The 17839-nt window shown below is 44.7% G+C and overlaps 1 protein-coding gene across 1 annotated transcript in view; it reads left to right on the forward strand.

The window, feature by feature from the left end:
• The window catches only part of LOC128836111 (serine/threonine-protein phosphatase 6 regulatory subunit 3-like), a 48682-nt gene that overhangs the window by 19983 nt on the left and 10860 nt on the right, over positions 1-17839 (forward strand). Inside the window, exons 7-9 of the mRNA XM_054026127.1 lie at positions 6042-6156; positions 7687-7770; positions 16025-16111. Coding sequence (XP_053882102.1) covers positions 6042-6156; positions 7687-7770; positions 16025-16111 — 286 coding nt within the window. The remainder of the gene's footprint in view (positions 1-6041; positions 6157-7686; positions 7771-16024; positions 16112-17839) is intronic.

Raw genomic sequence — 17839 nt, forward strand, 5'->3', positions numbered from 1 at the left:
TTCAGCTCTTCCCAGACCTGTTGACCAAGGACAGAGGCAAGATCAGACATCCCACTCCAGCATCCCTCCACCTGATAGCCTGGTATTTGGATGGGCAACAAACCTAGAAAGTGCATGTCCAGAAGCACTACAATCTGTCCTTAACAACAGTAGGAAGGATTCCATACAAGTGCTACAGAGAAAAGTGGAAAGGAGTTTTCGGCTTGGCACCAACATTTTCTAATAACCCCGAAAGATGACAACATCTCTGTCATTTTGAATTACCTTTTCTCCTGAAAGACTTCGGAAGTATCTCTTATCTCTATGTGGATTCACTTAGCATTTATCAAGACCTGTCACCCTCTTGGGTGAAGAACAACCAGAGGGATGAAGAATGTTTTTTAAAAGATAGTGTTGGTGTTAGAACCTCTGATAACAAAACATACCTTGACTGGGACCTCAGTCTAGTCCTGTCAGCATTAACACAGACTGTGTGAACCCTTGGCATCATGTTCATCTGTCGATGAAGGTTGCCTTTCTGGTTGATATCACCTCAGCCAGAGGAGTAGGTAAGCTGGGGGCCCTCCTGGCTGATCTGCCTTACACTTTCTTCCACAGACAAAATTTCGCTGAGACTACTTTGGAAGTGAATTTTTGATGTAATCTCTGAGTTCCATCTAAATCAGAATATTCACTTAATCTGTTTTCTTTCCAAAGCTTCATGGTACCAGTGAAGGATAGGAGACTTCACTCCGGACATCTGTTGGACCTTGGCTTTCTACCTACAAAGGGCAAAGTGCTATTTAAATCCTTCGTGGAATATAAGGGAGGGGAAGTAATCTCCTCTGACACTTTCCAAATGGATTTTGGGCTCCATCCTGTTTTGAGTTAACGATGCCCCTTCTCCACCATTGTGTGAGGACTCACTCAACTAAAGTTGAGGCTGCATCAGTAGGTTCACTTCAAGACATCCCTCTCCTCAAAATCTGTAAAGCGACAATGTGGGGCTCTGTTCGCACCTTTACAAAACATTACAGCCTTGTGCAAGCTCCTTCATCTGATGCTTCCTTCAGCAGAGCAGTCCTCTGATCGGTGGTGCAGCAGATGTCCTTGCACCCCCCTCCTCAATTAATACTGCTTGTTAGTCATCCACAGGATTTACACATATAGACGATTACTTGAAGGAATGTTACCTATCTTGTATAGTAATTGGAGTTCTTCAAGATGTGGGGTTCCTATCTCTGTTCTGCGACTGCCCTCCCCCTCTGAAGTCTTAGGGCTATTTGTGGTAGAAGTTGTTGGTCTGCACCACTCCTTATGCCCTCAGTTCACCACATGAGGAGGAAAAGGGCACAGGCACAGACCAATGGACACAGCTGGCAAGAATCTTCTGGTGTTTGGCTCATGGAGCGCATGCATACCAGCAGTGGAATACCAGTAGAGACCCATATTTTGAAGAACTCAGTTACTGTACAAGCTAAGTAACTTTTCATTCTGCAAAGATCTTGGTGTGCTTTGTTGGACAGTGTTGTTGACACTGAACTCTCATGAGGAAGTAGTATGGAAAATGACTCCCTACAGATCTACTAACCTCAAGCTCCCATTAAAAGATGTGCAGACTTTCTCAAAGATGAACCAATGTTTAGCACACAGGCCAGTTCTCTGACTTTTTCATGTAAAGCAGCTTGATACCTGTGGCTGGTAACCTACTACAGTAAAGAACTGAGAATGTATTGCGTACGCATGGAAGTGACTCGTGTAAGAAATATGCAATATGCAAACCCACCTTTAACTCTTATTGCACACTGTAGTAAATGTAACGAAAGAAATCCCAGTTGTTTTGTTCTTCAGTAAGTTTTTTTTTTTCCCCTAAGGATTATTAAAATTGGGAGCCTAATGTGAGACTTAGGCTAGGTCTACACTGGGGGGGCGGGGAATCGATTTAAGATACGCACGTAGCTGAATTCGACGTAGCTGAGCCGACTTACCCCGCTGTGAGGACGGTGGCAAATCGACTGCCGCGGCTCCCCCGTCGACAGCGCTTACTCCTACCTGTGTTGGTGGAGTACACGCGTCGATTCGGGGATCGATTGTTGCGTCCCGACGAGATGCGATAGATTGATTTCTACCCGCCGATCCAGGCGGGTAGTGAAGACAAGCCCTTACATTCCTGTGACAGGACACCAATTAATTAATATTACACACTATGTGTATAGCACCAAAAATTATGCCTGACAATTCAGACAAGGACCTTCAAGCGCTTACAATCTAAACTTCACGAGAGTTGTTTTGGGGGAGGGGATGCATTATAAAGCAAAATTACGGAGGGGCTGTTCTTGGTTTGGTTCTTTAACTTCTACAATCTTTTTGTCTTTATAATAGAACATAGTCTCTCATTTTCTGATGTTGAATCCATATTCTTCTTCCTTTCACTGTTTTTATTCCTGGCCAAATGCTCTGGTCTTGTGGAGTCTGCTTCTCTTTTTGATATAGACAGAAATGAAAGAGACCAGCTATTAGTTAGGTTTTCATACTATGCCCATTTCCGTGATATCCAAATACTTCCAAACCCACAATAGGAAGTAGTACCTCCAACCACCAAAATAGACCCTGATTTAAATGGGGAGAGAAACTGCCGGTCATTTCTCTGCCTCATATATGGACAGTTATAAGGATAACAAGTCATCTGTTATGCTAATTTATACATGTTTTAGGCTGATAGGTGTACTGTAGGAATGAGGGAGAGGGAGGAACTGGTAATTAAATAAACAAAAGCAGTCACTCACTTCAGGCCTTCAGTCTCCTTAATTCATTACCAAAAAATAAATAAATTAAATAAATAAATTCCTAAACCCTGAGCAATCACTCATGTAGGATTTATAGAGCACCAGATAGAAAGGGAGAGGTAAAACAATGTTTACGCCTGAGGGCATTCTGCGCCAAAATATTAAAAATTCTGCACCAAAAAAATTAAAATTCTGTACACAATATTTTAAAATGCTGCAAAATTCTTTAAATGTTATTTGTCAAATAAATGTGGAGGCTCCAGCATGGCACTGAGGAGCACAGGCCACTGGCTGCACAGAAGTGAGAGATCACTGTGCAGCTCCCTCCACCCCCATCCCAGACAGACTCAGCAGTGAGGCTGCACCCAATCCTAACACAGTGCAAGGACAGGGCCTGCCCCAGAAACACCCCAGAACCCCGCCCCGCCCCTCTGTGCTCAGTCGGGTATCCGGGTGTGGAGGGGATCTGGATGCAGAGGGGCTTGTTGGGGTGGGGAGGGGTTTGGTGCAATAGTAATGGGACTCTGCAGGGGGTCCAGGTGAAGGTGGTTGAGGCTCAGCAGGGTCTGGGTGTGGGAGGCTAGGCTCAGTGGGGTGTGGGGGGTCCAGATGCTGGGGGAATGGGGCTCAGTGGGGTGGGTATTGAGGTGCAACTGGTTGGGGCTTGGTAGGGCGGAGATCTGAGTGTGGGTGGCTCGAGGCTCATCGGGAGGGTTCTGAGTGCAGGGGATGGGGGGTTAGGTTCAGCAGGAGGGTCTGGGTATGAGGGCGTCTGGATGCACAGGGGTTGGGCAGATGAGGGAGCAGCTCCTTGTACAGAGATCCTTCCCCCTGCAGCTGAGGAGCGATGGGTGCAGGAAGCAGAGGGAGAGGGTGTGCGAGTTTGCAGAGCTTTCTGCAGCTGGGGGAGAAATCTGTGGGTGGGTCTGACCTGGCCGCGAATGCTGTCCAGGGGAAGAGGAAATCCCGTCCTCCCTAGCCCAGCCCGGATTAGCAACTGAGCCTACACATGTTAGGAGCCACCAGCTGGGTCTTTCTCAGTTCCATCTCCTGCCCCACAGTGATTTACCTCTCTGCCGGCTGCCCTGGGCACCCAAAACATACTGCCAGGAAGGGTTGCTTGACCGCTGCTGTGGCTTCCCTTTGCTTCCCCATCAGAAAGTCATTTTTCTGCAGGGAAGCAAAGAAATCTGTGGGGGTCATAAATTCTTTGCATGTGCAGTATTCTCCCAGGAGTAAATGTTGTACAGATTAAGTCTGGAAGAACACCACACTTGGCTGTAAGTGTGCACACAGTGTATGTCAGTGCTTAAGCTTGCAATTCTTAAATAACTTCTCTGCTTTCACAATGCTCAAAGAGATTCTGCTTGATGGTTGTGTTTCTCCATTGAGGGGCTTGTCTTGCCTCTCTAAATACAGTAACTGACAACACTCCATGTGGATCTCAGTGCTTTAATCAATTAACTTTAAAAGCAAGACCAAGTGAGTTTTAAATTGGATTGAATTGTAGCTAAAAGACTCACGAGAACATCTTGTCTTGGTTCTTATTGTGGGTTGGGGTGGTGAAATATTCACTATAATCAGGTTTGATTCATATCATCAAGAAAGGGCATCAGTTAAGAGACTTTGATAAAAGTGTAACTCTTAATAAGGTGTCTAATATTAAAATGGGGTTGAGACCCACTTTGGGATCGCAACCCACAGTTTGAGAACCCCTGCATTAAGCTATATTTGAATTAAGGCCACTTCCATTCTGAATGTGTCTCCACACAGGGGTTTAATGCAGTCTTTCAAACAGGGCTATGTTAATGTGAATTACGCATCTTTTAGTTTGTGCCAGCAGCATCCATGTGGTGCAGTTAGAGCATAACATTTTGGTGTACTCTGCTTTTCACACCTCTGTAGTGTGCATTGTGGCACAGTGTAGACAAGTCTTTAATTCATTAAACAAAACCTAATTAAGATCACTTTAATTCTGCATGAGTTTCCACACGGGTTTAATGCATTTTAACTAATCTACTTTAACACCTTTAGTTAATTTGGATTAATTTTCCTTAGTGTCCCTATGTAGACAAGCTCTTTGTGCAAGATATGGCGTCTAAGTTTTCTTTCTCCTGGGCTGCCCATCTAGTTGCTTTTATAACTGAGAAGCTCCATTTGAACAGCAGACTGGATGCCTGCCTGCCCAACTGGGCAAGTGGTTCTTTAACCCAATCTTGCTTGTCCTCAAATGAAGCCAATATGTCCAGGCTGAGGACAGATATCCCTGTCCTGCAACCAGCTGCTGGTGTTTGGCAGTGCAGCTCAGATCTAGATGTTTGTCTAACTTTCAGTTTCTCAAGGCTAGGTTAGCTCCAGCTAGGCTTAACTGTTGTCCTTCAGCCCTGCAAGGTGTCATTCTGGGAGCTGTTATTTCCAGTTCCTTGTCAGGCATGTTAGCTTTGGCAGCGGAACACTTTGGACAAAGACCTAGGAATTTCTAGTAATGTCCGGAATGCCATTCTCAACTACAGTCCCAATTAATCTAGTATGTAGAAGTTTGTTAGGCTAGCCCTGGGACAGAATTTACAAAATCTGGGAATATTTTATTGTAGCCTAAATTAGTGAATTGTCTTAGCACTGTTAGAGACTCAAAACTCCCTTTCTGGAATATTTTGAAGTATTAAGTGAAAAGTATTAGTTTTCAGGAAAGGTGTCTGAACATCCTATGTGAGGTAAAAAGCAACAGAGGGTCCTGTGACATCTTTAAGACTAACAAATATTGGAGCATAAGCTTTTGTGGGTGAATGCCCACTTCATCAGACGCCAGTGAGACCCTCTGTTGCTTTTTACAGATTCAGACTAACACGGCTACCCCTCTGATACTTAACACTATGTGAGGTAGTTTCTCCAAACCTGTTAGCAAATTGGATCTAATATTAAATGGATTTTCGCTCTTATTCTGACCAGACTAACTTCCCTCAAAACTATGTAGAAGCAGGAGAATAACTTGATGACTAAACATGCTTCTCTTTCTTTATGGATAGCTTTATGCATTTTAAAAACAGTTCAGAGAGGGAGCCCAAAAAACGTGTTTTAGCAGCCCAAAAACGTTTTGGTTTGAAGTATACATTACTCATTCTCCTTACGAGTATTTAAAGTACTTTGCTTCCTCGCTTGTCTGGTCTAAATTTTTGTGTTGCTTCCTTGGATTTATAGGCTTAGCATTCCATAACTACAAAATACTTCAACAGCCAGCTATTTGGGAAGATGAACATTTGAACTTCTCTTTTTCAGGGCTGAAGGAGGAAGGCAGCATGGTTATATGGGTCATTTAACAAGGATAGCTAACTGTATTGTGCACAGTACTGATAAGGGGCCAAACAGCGCACTAGTACAACAGCTATTAAAGGTAACATTAAACTTCTGCAAGTTTGTTTCACCATTCTGTTAGTTGGATTTGTACAATTAAATTATGCTAGGAATTTAAAAGGCAGCTTTTAATAGGGGCTTTCGTTCCAAAAGCTGTTTGTCCAAGGGAAAGAAGCAAAGGTCTTACTGTTTGTGTAAGTCCAGGTAACCTATTAAATTAGGATACCCTTAAATATATGACTTGCTCTCCCCAAATTTAGGGAAGCAGTGTCCTGGCTTCTTCAAATAAATGTGAGTGGGGGTTGCCTGCTAAATTCCCTGTGAGCTGTGTGGCCATGCAGCAGCCTATTAAGCACTGTGCAGGGGCTTAGGAAACCCAGCCCCGGCGAACCTGCTGCAGCCGGGGGACAGGTGCTCCTCTCCCAACCTCAACCCAGCTCTGGCCTGGACCTGCTGTGGCCGGGGGACAGGTGCCTCTCCCTCAACCCAGCCACGGCTGGGAGAGAAGTGCCCGGACCCCACCTAGCCTGGCCCCCCGACCTGCTGTGACCGGGGGACAGGTGCCCCTCTCCCGGCCCCCACCTAGCCTGCCCCTTCCTCCCCAACCTGCCATGGTCAGAGGATAGGTGCCAGTCTCCCGGCCCCAGCCCACCCCTCGACCTGCCGTGGGTGGGGGAGAGGGACCTATCGCATGGCCCCAGTCCCAGAGCTGCTGCAGCGGGGAGAGGTGCCTCTCCCTTCCCAGCCCAGATGCTGCTGTGGAGAGAGAGCTGGGGGGAATCCTCATTCCCTGCCATAGCCCCGGGGCAGCCTGCACCCCAAACTCCTCATCCCTGGCCCCACCCCAGAGCCCTCACACACACACACACCCCATGCCAACCCCAGCCCTGAGCCCCTCATCTCCAACCCCACCCCAGAGCCCGCACCCACAGCTGGAGCCCTCACACCCCTGCATCTCAACCCACTGTCCCAGCCCTGAGTCCCTTACCACACTCCAAACCCCTTGGCCCCACCCCTACCACATGAATTTTGTTATGTGCACCAATATGAAGGTGCTATGTCACACATATCCTCCATATTGGTGCACATAACAAAATTCATTCTGCACATGTAGGAAAAATTAGAGGGAACACTGGTGGCCTGACCTAATGAAAACTACACTGAGTCAAGTATCTTCTTCTGGAGAATGGCTTATTTACACAGGTACTTCTCTCCAGCATAGACCTTCTCAGTCTCAGCTATCCCTTGTGTTCCTTCTTGCAGTGTTAATCTTTCCCAAGTCCTCACGTGCTCGAGGTTACTCCCACATTCCTTATACTCATGTACAGTTACAGGCTTACTGCACCAGTGAGCCATTGAGATTGTCATCTAATAGACTGGAAATGTCTGCCTGAAAACCACACCTTGTTTGAATAAACAGTGCCTGAGGAAATTTTCAATTGTATGTATAGCAGAACATGTTCTGCAGTGATTTTTCCAAGTTTAACTTTGGGAGCTGAGAAGAGAGTGAAAACTAACTGCCTTGAGTAATATTGGTACTAAAACTTTTTTCCTCCATTTTACTTTAGAGCTTCCAGATGATGTCAGGGAGCGATGGGAGACCTTCTGTACAAACTCCTTAGGAGAAACTAACAAAAGGAACACAGTGGATCTAGTAGGTTTTGTAATACGAAGTTTGAAAAGTTACTGCAGTTATAAGGCCATCCTTTTCCCTTCCCATGTGTCAGGGATACAGTTGCACTGCAGCCTTTTCAGCCATCATGCTTCTCAGACAGAATGTCAGCAAACCTCTCCAGTAGCTGCACTGTGGAATTGGCACCTCCCTGTTTCTTTGCAAATATGGCTGCCTTATTGGCACTTTAATATGGTTTTGCAAGGGTGTTTGGAGTTTGGCTCATATTGTATTGCACCTCACTCTTAAAGTACCACCCAACAGGAAGATGTCACTTTGGGGTCTTTGCAAGTCCAAAACTGCTTGAAGAATTGAGACTAAAATTGCTGAAGCTGGGGTTTTTCATATGCAGTATGTAAGCAAGCCTAAATACAGTTAAAATGAAACTGCTTCCTGCATCATTGAATGATGCACACAAACACCTACCTCACTTTTAATGAAGAAATATAATTTTGTCTTGATTACAGTCCTGTCATGACTATTCTGTTCTGCACTGAGTGATTCAAAGATTACATTGGCCTTTTAAAGGCTAAACACATCTAATTGTGAGGTGCAGAAATAGTCTTAAACAGAGGCAGCATTTTCTGTTTGTTATATTTAAAGTCAAAGTGTCAGTGTATCAGCAGTCAGGTCCCTCAATTCAAAATAGGACAAACTTGATTTTTTTTTTTTTTAAACTGAGGTGGTTGCCTACTTGGGCCTCATTATAATTGTGGTGTGGTTTTTTTTGTTTTGTTTTTTTAATTTCTCCAAGAATCACTGGTTTATTTTTGGGTTCACTAAGTGGCAATTATACATCACTAATTTGGACCAAAAAATGAATAAAGATTGTTAAATCTGTTCTTAATTTATTAAAATTTTCATGTGAGAATACAACAATGCAAGATTCACAGCAGAAGGCCATGTGTGAAATAAAAATAATTCAGAACTCTAGAGTTGCCTAACAAAGGCATAAAAACAATGAATTCATGGGGTTTTCTGATATCTAATGGATACTAGTCAGAACTGCATTGGATATTTATTCAAGAAAACAATGCATCCTACTGGGGAAGAAAAATGATTTTTTTGGATCTATAGCCTTATTGGAAATGGCCCACAGGTCTGCAGTGTGATTCTGATCCAACTTACCTTGATAGCCTCCTGACATTTAGAAATGTTGCATGGTTTAGGTAAATGTGTGGAACCATTAAATTTCTTTGTTTGAGAAAAGCTTTTTCTTGGTCCTGGGGTAAAACAACTTGCCACGATTAATAATAACCTAATCTGAGAAACATTAATCTAAAATATAGATTACTAGTGTTGTGAGGTCAGAGCCTCCAGCAGGTTTTCTTACAAGTTTTCTCTAGGTCAGTCTAAATTTTTAAGACAGGTAGAATATTGGATTATTAACTTTCTTTGATATAGATATGCCCCATTCCTTTTAAAACTGTATATCCAACAGAATTCCAGTCAAAGTGGGGCCAGCAAAGTTTAATGCTGAACCGTCTCATGTTCAGTTTAAGTTTTTTGAATTAACTGCAAGACTCCTAGCTCTTCTGTAGTAGATCCCCTTGAGTCTGACAACTGCAAGTCTCTCACAAATGGGGGTCTGATCTCTCCAGGTACACTAACTGGTCTGACATAAGCTCTAATTAAAATAGCACTTTTAAGCAAGTTTGCTGTTGTAAGTTCATTGAAATAACTAATCGTAAAGATCTCCAATTTTTCATGATTATGGTATCCCTTCCATCAAAAATAAAGCCTTTCTTACATTATTACTTTGGGGCCTTTAACACAATTCTTATTTTGAAAATCTTAAATAGTTAAGGAAAGTGAACCCAGCCTCTGTCTTCTTATTCAGCATAAATTGGAAATTGGCTACAGTGAGTAACTTAGTGTTTCTGTAGTTGTTGTGATTCACTCATGTCTTATTTAGGCTGGTTTATTTATTTTAACTTTTTAAAAATAATTTTAGAATCATAGTATCATAGAATCCTAGAAGATTAGAGTTGGAAGAGACCTCAGGAGGTCATCTAGTCCAACCCCTTGTTGCTCAAAGCAGGACGAACCCCCAACTAAATCATCCCAGCCAGGGCTTTGTCAAGCCGGGCCTTAAAAACCTCTAAGGAGATTCCACCACCTCCCTACGTAACCTATTCCAGTGCTTCACCACCCTCCTAGTGAAATAGTTTTTCCTAATATCCAACCTAGACTTTCCCCACTGCAACTTGAAACTATTGCTCCTTGTTCTGTCATCTGCCACCACTGAGAACAGCCGAGCTCCATCCTCTTTGGAACGCCCCCTTCAGGTAGTTGAAGGCTGCTATCAAATCCCCCCTCACTCTTTTCTTCTGCAGACTAAATAAGCCCAGTTTCCTCAACCTCTCCTCGTAAGTCATGTGCCCCAGCCCCCTAATCATTTTCATTGCCCTCTGCTGGACTCTCTCCAATATATCCACACTTTTTCTGTAGTGGGGGGGCCCAAAACTGGACGGAGTACTCCTAGGGTGACCAGACGTCCCGATTTTATCGGGACTGTCCCGATATTTCCTTGTTTGTCCCGCGTCCTGACCGATGTGCGGTCAGGACACTGGACAAACAAGGAAATGCTCCGGAGCCCAGAAGTGCTCGCGACCCCTGCCCCGACTCCACCCCTTTCTCCCCCGATTGGCTCCCTCCCCGAATCCCCGCCTCTTCCCCAGGCTCACCATTCCTCCTCCCTCCACAAGCGCTGGAGGGAGGCCCGGAGACGCAGGGGAAGCGCAGGGCCGGGATGAGTGAGAGTCTGGCCTGGCCCCGAGCAGGCAGGACTCAGTTGGGTGGTAGGGAGAGGAGGGGGGCGGCCCGCGGGGCCAGGCGGCAGCTGTTCTCACCCCCAGCCAGCGGGACTCAGGAGCAGCCGCTGCTGCAGCTCCCACTGCCGCGGGGGGAGGAAGCGGCTGATGGCCAAGCTCGGTGGCTGCGGCTCTGGTGCCTGGGCCTGCTGCGGGGACCCAGCAGCGTGCACGCTGCACCCAGCCCAGCCCCTGGCCAGTCGCGTCTGGGCTGGCTGCCCAGCTGGTGCTATCCCGCGGCGGCCCTGGGGCGGAGGCATTGGCAGCCCAGCCCCGTTTGTTCCCCTGCGGGACTCGAGCGGGACGGGGGGGCTGGGGCCTGCTGCCCCCGCTCCGGGGCCGCCGCGGGATAGCACCAGCTGGGCAGTAGCCCAGACGCGACTGGCCAGGGGCTGGGCTGGGTGCAGCATGCACGCTGCTGGGTCCCCGCAGCAGGCCCGGGCGCCAGAGCCGCAGCCGCCGAGCTTGGCCATCGGCTGCTTCCTCCACGCGCGGCAGTGGGAGCTGCAGCAGTGGCTGCTCCTGAGTCCCGTTGCCCGGGGGGGAGAACAGCTGCCGCCTGGCCCCGCGGGCCGCCCCCCTCCTCTCCCTACCACCCGACTGAGTCCTGCCTGCTCGGGGCCAGGCCGGGCTCTCACTCACCCCGGCCCCGCGCTTCCCCTGTGTCTCCCGGGCCTCCCTCCAGCGCTTGCGGAGGAAGGGTGTTTTTTTTTTTTTTGGCCACGTCCCCCGTCCCCCCCCCGCGTGTCCCGATATTTGACTTGAGTGATCTGGTCACCCTCAGTACTCCAGATGTGGCCTCACCAGTGCCGAATAGAGGGGAATAATCACTTCTCTCGATCTGCTGGCAATGCTCCTACTAACGTAGCCCAATATGCCGTTGGCCTTTTTGGCAACAAGGGCACACTGTTGACTCATATCCAACTTCTCATCCACTGTAATCCCCAGGTCCTTTTCTGCAGAACTGCTGCTTAGCCAGTTGGTCCCCAGCCTGTAGCAGTGCATGGGATTTTTCCTTCCTAAGTGCAGGACTCTGCAGTTGTCCTTGTTGAACCTCATCAAATTTCTTTTGGCCCAATCCTGTAACTTGTCTAAGTCACTCTGGACCCTATCCCTACTCTCCAGCATATCTACCTCTCCCCCCAGTGTAGTGGATAAGGTCTATATTTTTAAGCTTTTCTAATTTTTTTTATCAATTTCAGTTTTCACAGTTGTGCAAAATGGTGGGTTTTAAGCATTCTTTTCCAATTCTCTCTTTAAATTTTCACAGTTTTGGTAAATTATGGAAGGGTTGGACAAGGGGGATCAGACAATTGAATGAAAAATACTGAGCTTCAAAAAGATGAAACTTCGTAACTGTTAGAACACAAATTATCACCATCACGTCTAAATATAAAACATAAATGTCCTTAAATTCAGCTCCAAATTCTCAGCAGCATTTTTCTTAATTTGCCTATCTCTAAATTTTGATTATTAATAGAAATATTTGTTCATTGGTTTGTTTGTGTGTGATGAAATTGCAGTTTACTGACATTTACTGATTTAAAAAAAGAAATCTAATCCTTCCAAGCCTAGTCTTATGATGATAGTGATTGTTAGTAGGCCATACTGACTTTTTTAGCTCAATAAATTGGTTAATATACTAGATTTCTATGGAGAAAAGGTATGCATTTAAAGATTAATTTGTGTATCCTAATGGTAAATTGCTCCATTCATGAGACATGAAAAATCTCAAGAAGAAAGACATTAGAATTGGTAGTGAATACACAATGGGTACTTGTAAACAACACTAGTAGCTTCTAATTTTTCTTCTCAAACTGTAAAAACTGTTTTGCTACTGTCTTTGATAACTACTAGAGAAAAAATTCAGATACTAATCTTTTAATCTAGTACTTACTTGAGCCTACTATCTGTGTTAAATGAAGAGCTTGATCAGAATCCTGAAGTGTTTCTTGCAGATACGCCTAAATTTGGTTTCAAGCTCATTCAGTTAGCTGGAATTTTGTCTTGAGGATTTAAGTGTTTACTTTGGTTTGATTTTATTTCTGTGTTTTAGTTACCTATTATTTACAGATTTACTAGTTAAAATTTAAGAAACTTGAAGTTGAAACAAAAGTGATTGGGATTGTGTGTAATCCTGAACAGATGGTTTTGGTAGACTAGAAAGCAAGATCAGATGACATGATTTACTCAGTTCCATATTATAATGCCTAATTGAGGCCTAAAAGAATTTTTCAAGTGAAAAATATACTATATGCACAATCCACACTATAATTTATAAGTAATTTGCAGTTTACTGTTGAATTGTTCCAAGGACTCATTTGGTTACTTAAGTTGTTTAAAACAATTAGTATTCCATTCCCCTGTGGGGCCGTGAATTCAAAAACATTGCATAGAAAAATCTTGCTGTTTTATTTTTACACTTCTATAATTCTTTCTTTGATCTCAGATTATGGGAAGTTTTTAGGGGGTGAAACTGATTTGTTGTTATGCGTGAATTGAATGTTAAAGGTATTCTTTTTTAGGCTGTCATATTTATTTTAGAAAGTGGATAATTTGTTTCAAAATAACAAATAAAAGAATTGGTCCCTTTTCTCTATGCCAGGGGTTTTCAACCTTTTTTCATTGCTGACCCTTAAAGTTTGAATGGACGTGCTGGACCCCTTTGGAAGTTCAACCTGTGGTCTGTTGGCTCCTACTGTAAAAATCATAGACTGAAAACTGATTGAACAAAATGCAATTATAAACATTGCATGTTCTCAGCACAGCCAGGGCCGGCTCTAGGTTTTTTGCCACCCCAAGCAAAAAAAATTTTGGCTGCCCCCCGTCCCAGCCCTGGGCTCCTCGCCGCACCCCCCTGCTGCCCCAGCTTTGGGCTCTCCCCACCCATCCACCCACCCACCCATCCATCCACACCTCCTGCCGCCCCAGCTCTGGGCTCTCTCCCCCCTCCCCCACCTGCACCCTCCTTCCGCTGCAGCCCTGGGTCACTGGTAACTCGCTCCCACGGCAGGTCATTCAGCATGAATTTTACATGTGCACAGAACACAGACAGGATTGGTTCCCATATGGTTACAGAACTGCAGTAAAGTGGAACAATTTTCAGCTTGTGTGATTGAAGGATATCTGGATGCATATTATAAGACTGTCCTACATAAATGAGGAAAAGTTGAGGTGCCTTTATTATTCTTTTCTTCCACTCTTTCTTTCTATGGGGAATTTGCCAATGCAATATCACTGTCTTCCTTTTAAACAAACAAACAAACAAACAAACAAAAAGGCAAGGACTGTTGAAAATAGCAATTCCAGTCCTAATAACCATTGAGAAGCATTTCTTGCTCAATTTTATCCTACTTTTTCTACAGCAAGTTACAGTGGATCAGTATATTTGATTTGGGAGAAATGAAGTAACAGCTACCCAAACTGAGCTTGAGCACTCCTGAATTCTGAGGTGTTCAAATCTGGAAGGCAGGTGCTGGGGGGGCTGTGGCTCCGCGGGGAAGCACGGCAGCATGTATGCACCAGTGTGTCTGGCGCTGCGCGGAGCCAGACATGCTGGTCTGAGTGGCACGATAAGGGGGCTGGGGGGTTGGATGGGGCGGAGGTTCGGGGGGGGCAGTCAGGGGCAGGGAGAAGGGGGGTTAGATGGGTCAGGGGTTGGGGTGACAGGGGACAGGCAGCGGTTGGATAGGCATGGGAGTCCCGGGGATTTGTCAGGGGACAGGTAGGGGGTGGGGTCCTGGGGGGAAGTTGGGGCGGTCTCAGGAGGGGGTACTTGGGGACAAGGAGAAGGGAGGCTTAGATAGGGGGTGGGGTCCTGGGAGGGGGTGATCAGGGGACAGGGTGCAGGGGGGGTTGGATGGGTTGGGGTTTCTGTGGGGGGCAGTCGGAGGGAGTGGATGGTGGCAGGGTGGGGCTACCCTCCCTCCCTGTGGAGTGTCCTATTTTTTTAATGTTAAAATATGGTTTCCCTACCCTTCAGAGTGCAGCTCTCCATTCATAGCAGGCTGCAGCATGAGGTCTCAGCTACCTCACTCCCTCTCCCTCCTTCCTGTTGGTAGTGGCCAAGGGAATGCTGGGAAATGTAGTTCTTTCCCTGCTCCAGGGCTGGCTCTATAGGCAGGGAGCTAACCAAGGAACTACAGCTCCCAGGGCCCCCTGTTGGTTCTCAGCTCCCATGCTGGATCCCTGCTGCCCCTGCAAATGGGCTGCCCCAAGCACCTGCTTGCTTTGCTGGTGCCTAGAGCCGCCCTTGAGCAGAGCATTTGACACCGAGTGAGAGAGAGGACACTAAACTGTGGGCTTCTCCAGTAATGACAACACTTCTGGGGTTTGACCTGCAGGTGGGGGTATTCACATACCTTTTATCAGATAAACAGAACACCTTTTCTTGGATCTGAAACTTTATTTTCATAGTCACCTTTCGCGGACCCCTTAGCAGGGCATTAACCAGAGCGGAAAAGCTGCCCAGGGTGCAAAATCATGGAGGTGAACAAATGGGGTGGGAAAATAATGAAAAATGGCAGGGGGCGCAAATGTGCTTGCTCACCTCGGACACTAAAATGCCTAGTTTTGGCTCTCCCCCTTAGACACAGTCTGTGGACCCCCACGGGTCCGCAGACCACAGGTTGAAAACAACTGTGCTATACGATGTTTTAGTTTTCGTAGAAAGCATTACTAAGTAGTTACCAGGTTCTGAGAATTAATTAGGAGTTGTGGGCACTCAGCACTTCTGAGGATCAAGACCCTGATGTGTAACTGTAAAAATGTGGGGTTTTGGTTTTGTAAATCTGTTTTTTCCCCCTTGTTAAATCGTCTCCAGATTTATGGGCACATAACAATTGCTATATTGGACACTGGTGAGGCAAGACGGGCTGACTCCAGCAGTGGCCAGTGCTTCAGTGGAAAGCAAATTGAGCTTCTACCCTCAAAAACAGTGTTCTTACTCAGCTGTGTAGTGCTGTAACTGGGTAAAAGGTGTTTTGATTCACAGTGGATGACTACTACACTTAATTGGTAGAATTGTTAATAAGCACACCTTCATGGAAGAACTTCCTTATTAACCAGAATAATTTCATATTGTATCTAAATGGTAAGATACAGTTTTGTTCCTGTGTTGTCCTATTTGGCCAGTTTGGACCTATTAAGTAGCATCCACTGAAGGAACTCTAGAGTTAGTTTTGCTAGATGTTAAAAATGGAATTATTCACCAAAGGTGTCAAACACTAATGTAATGACTGGTGACATGCAAATATAATGTTAGTGGATGAAATATATGCATTTACAGTTGAAATAGTGTGGTTGCTGGGCTAAAAATCTTCTAGTTCATATTTTTGTGATGAAATTAATGACCTTGCATAATAATTCTAATTTACACTAAGCCTTTTGTTTAATTAAATAGGTGTCTAAACTTTTTTGTCTAGGTTACTACCTGCCACATTCATTCATCCAGCGATGACGAAATTGACTTTAAAGAAACTGTTTTTTCACAGGATTCTTCTTTGCAGCAAGTGAGTTAAATTCATTTAACAGTGTTGTTCTTTGTAAAAGTAGCTTTTCTGTGGGATTTTTGTATTTGGGGATGGGTGGTTGCATTTGATGCAAAACACCATTTGAAGAATTCGGTGGTGAAACTGGAAAGTGTATAAAAAATGTAGGTAGTGTGCAGTTTAAAGTTCTATACGTATTTATAGTTTGCCAATTGACAATGTTACAGGATTTAATATGGTAATACCACACAAGTGAGTGGTGTTTTTCAGAGCACCAACTAACTGTATAGTGGTCTACTTGAGTTAGCACTTTCATTTAGAAAATAGTTTTTGGAAGCACTTTTAGTACTTTGCCATTTTTGATGGGTGAAGGGTGACAGCTATTCCGTACTAGCCTCATTCCATTTGCAATGTACGTCTTCTTTATTCCTCTGTTGGCACTGGAGGAAAGTGAAAGCTGTCAAAATCTGAATACAGTGTACATTGATTTAGATCTCCAATCCTGAAGGTGCTATAGATTCAAGTTACTAAACAAAAGTTATTTAAATTGCTGCTTGTACCATTAGCTGTTTGTAACTGCCTCAACCCAAGCACTACAATCTGTAGTTCTTAAAGTTTATATACCTTTATCATTTAGATAAAGTGCAGTTGTTCCAAAAGTTTGGTTGAGGTTTTTGTTAATTTTAGAAACTATAGTTAACTTTTTCATGTCTGATATTTCAGTGATTTATTGCATCGTTGTTGCACCAATCTAGATTTGATGGGGTTGGTGTCTTCAGCAAGGTAGCAGCTTCTGTAGGAACGTGGAATCTTCTAGAAAACCCTTCATAGACTTCAAGCACCATCTTCTGACTGTGTTCTTCAGTGTGAGCTCTGCCTAGACTGTCACAGCAACTGCATGTGTTTAGGTAGTTAATCCAACAGAGAACTGCAGATGGACCACTGCTGTTGCATGCTATGTGGGGTAATGGTGGAACACGATATTTTTAGTGTCTTAGAGTTTGTCATGAGGCTTGACAATAGAATAGAGAACTGTACCTTGATATTGTCTTCTGTAGAAAGCTGAGTATGACGTGAAAGACAGTAGACTGGAGACACCATTGTAAGGAAGAGCAGATCAGTTTTCCAGAATAAGTGGAGGCACTGTAATGTCTAGCGCACTGGTAGTCTTTTCCTTCCACTCTTCTGATCTTCTGGGAACCTATTAACCTTTCTTAGGAGGGTTTGCTTTGTTTGCCAGCTTTACTGAGGCCCAGACTAAAACAGGCAGCCTCCAGCTTTCTTTTCTTCAGCTTCCTTACTAAGTCCCATTCTAATGTTCGATTTCTCTCTAATGAAGAATCCTCAGTCCAGAAGTGTCTTCATTCTGTCGATCTCTGATCAGTGGAATGCTCAGTCAGTTCAGTCGTCAGAAATAATTTTAAAACTCTATCATTTTGAAAGAAACTTTCATTATCTCATTCTCGGGACAGTTTTTTTGAAAGACCTTCCTTACTTTAAATATTAGAGGGAGAGTCTGCTGCCTCATAACTGGAAATTGGTTCTCCCAATTTGCAAAGCATGCGGCAGGAAAGAATTGGTAATGCACACACAAGTAATCATAAACATTGAGCTCTTTGGGCAAAATTTAAGACTCCATCTAATCTAGTGCTGGTAAGAGTGGGAGTGATACTGTAGATCAGCTGCTGGCATTTTTACTATTGTGTTGTCTGGACCTGATGTGAGCAAAGTTAGATGACATAGTGGTAA

The sequence above is a fragment of the Malaclemys terrapin genome, chromosome 4, assembly GCF_027887155.1.
Source record: "Malaclemys terrapin pileata isolate rMalTer1 chromosome 4, rMalTer1.hap1, whole genome shotgun sequence".
Lineage (NCBI taxonomy): Eukaryota > Metazoa > Chordata > Testudines > Emydidae > Malaclemys > Malaclemys terrapin.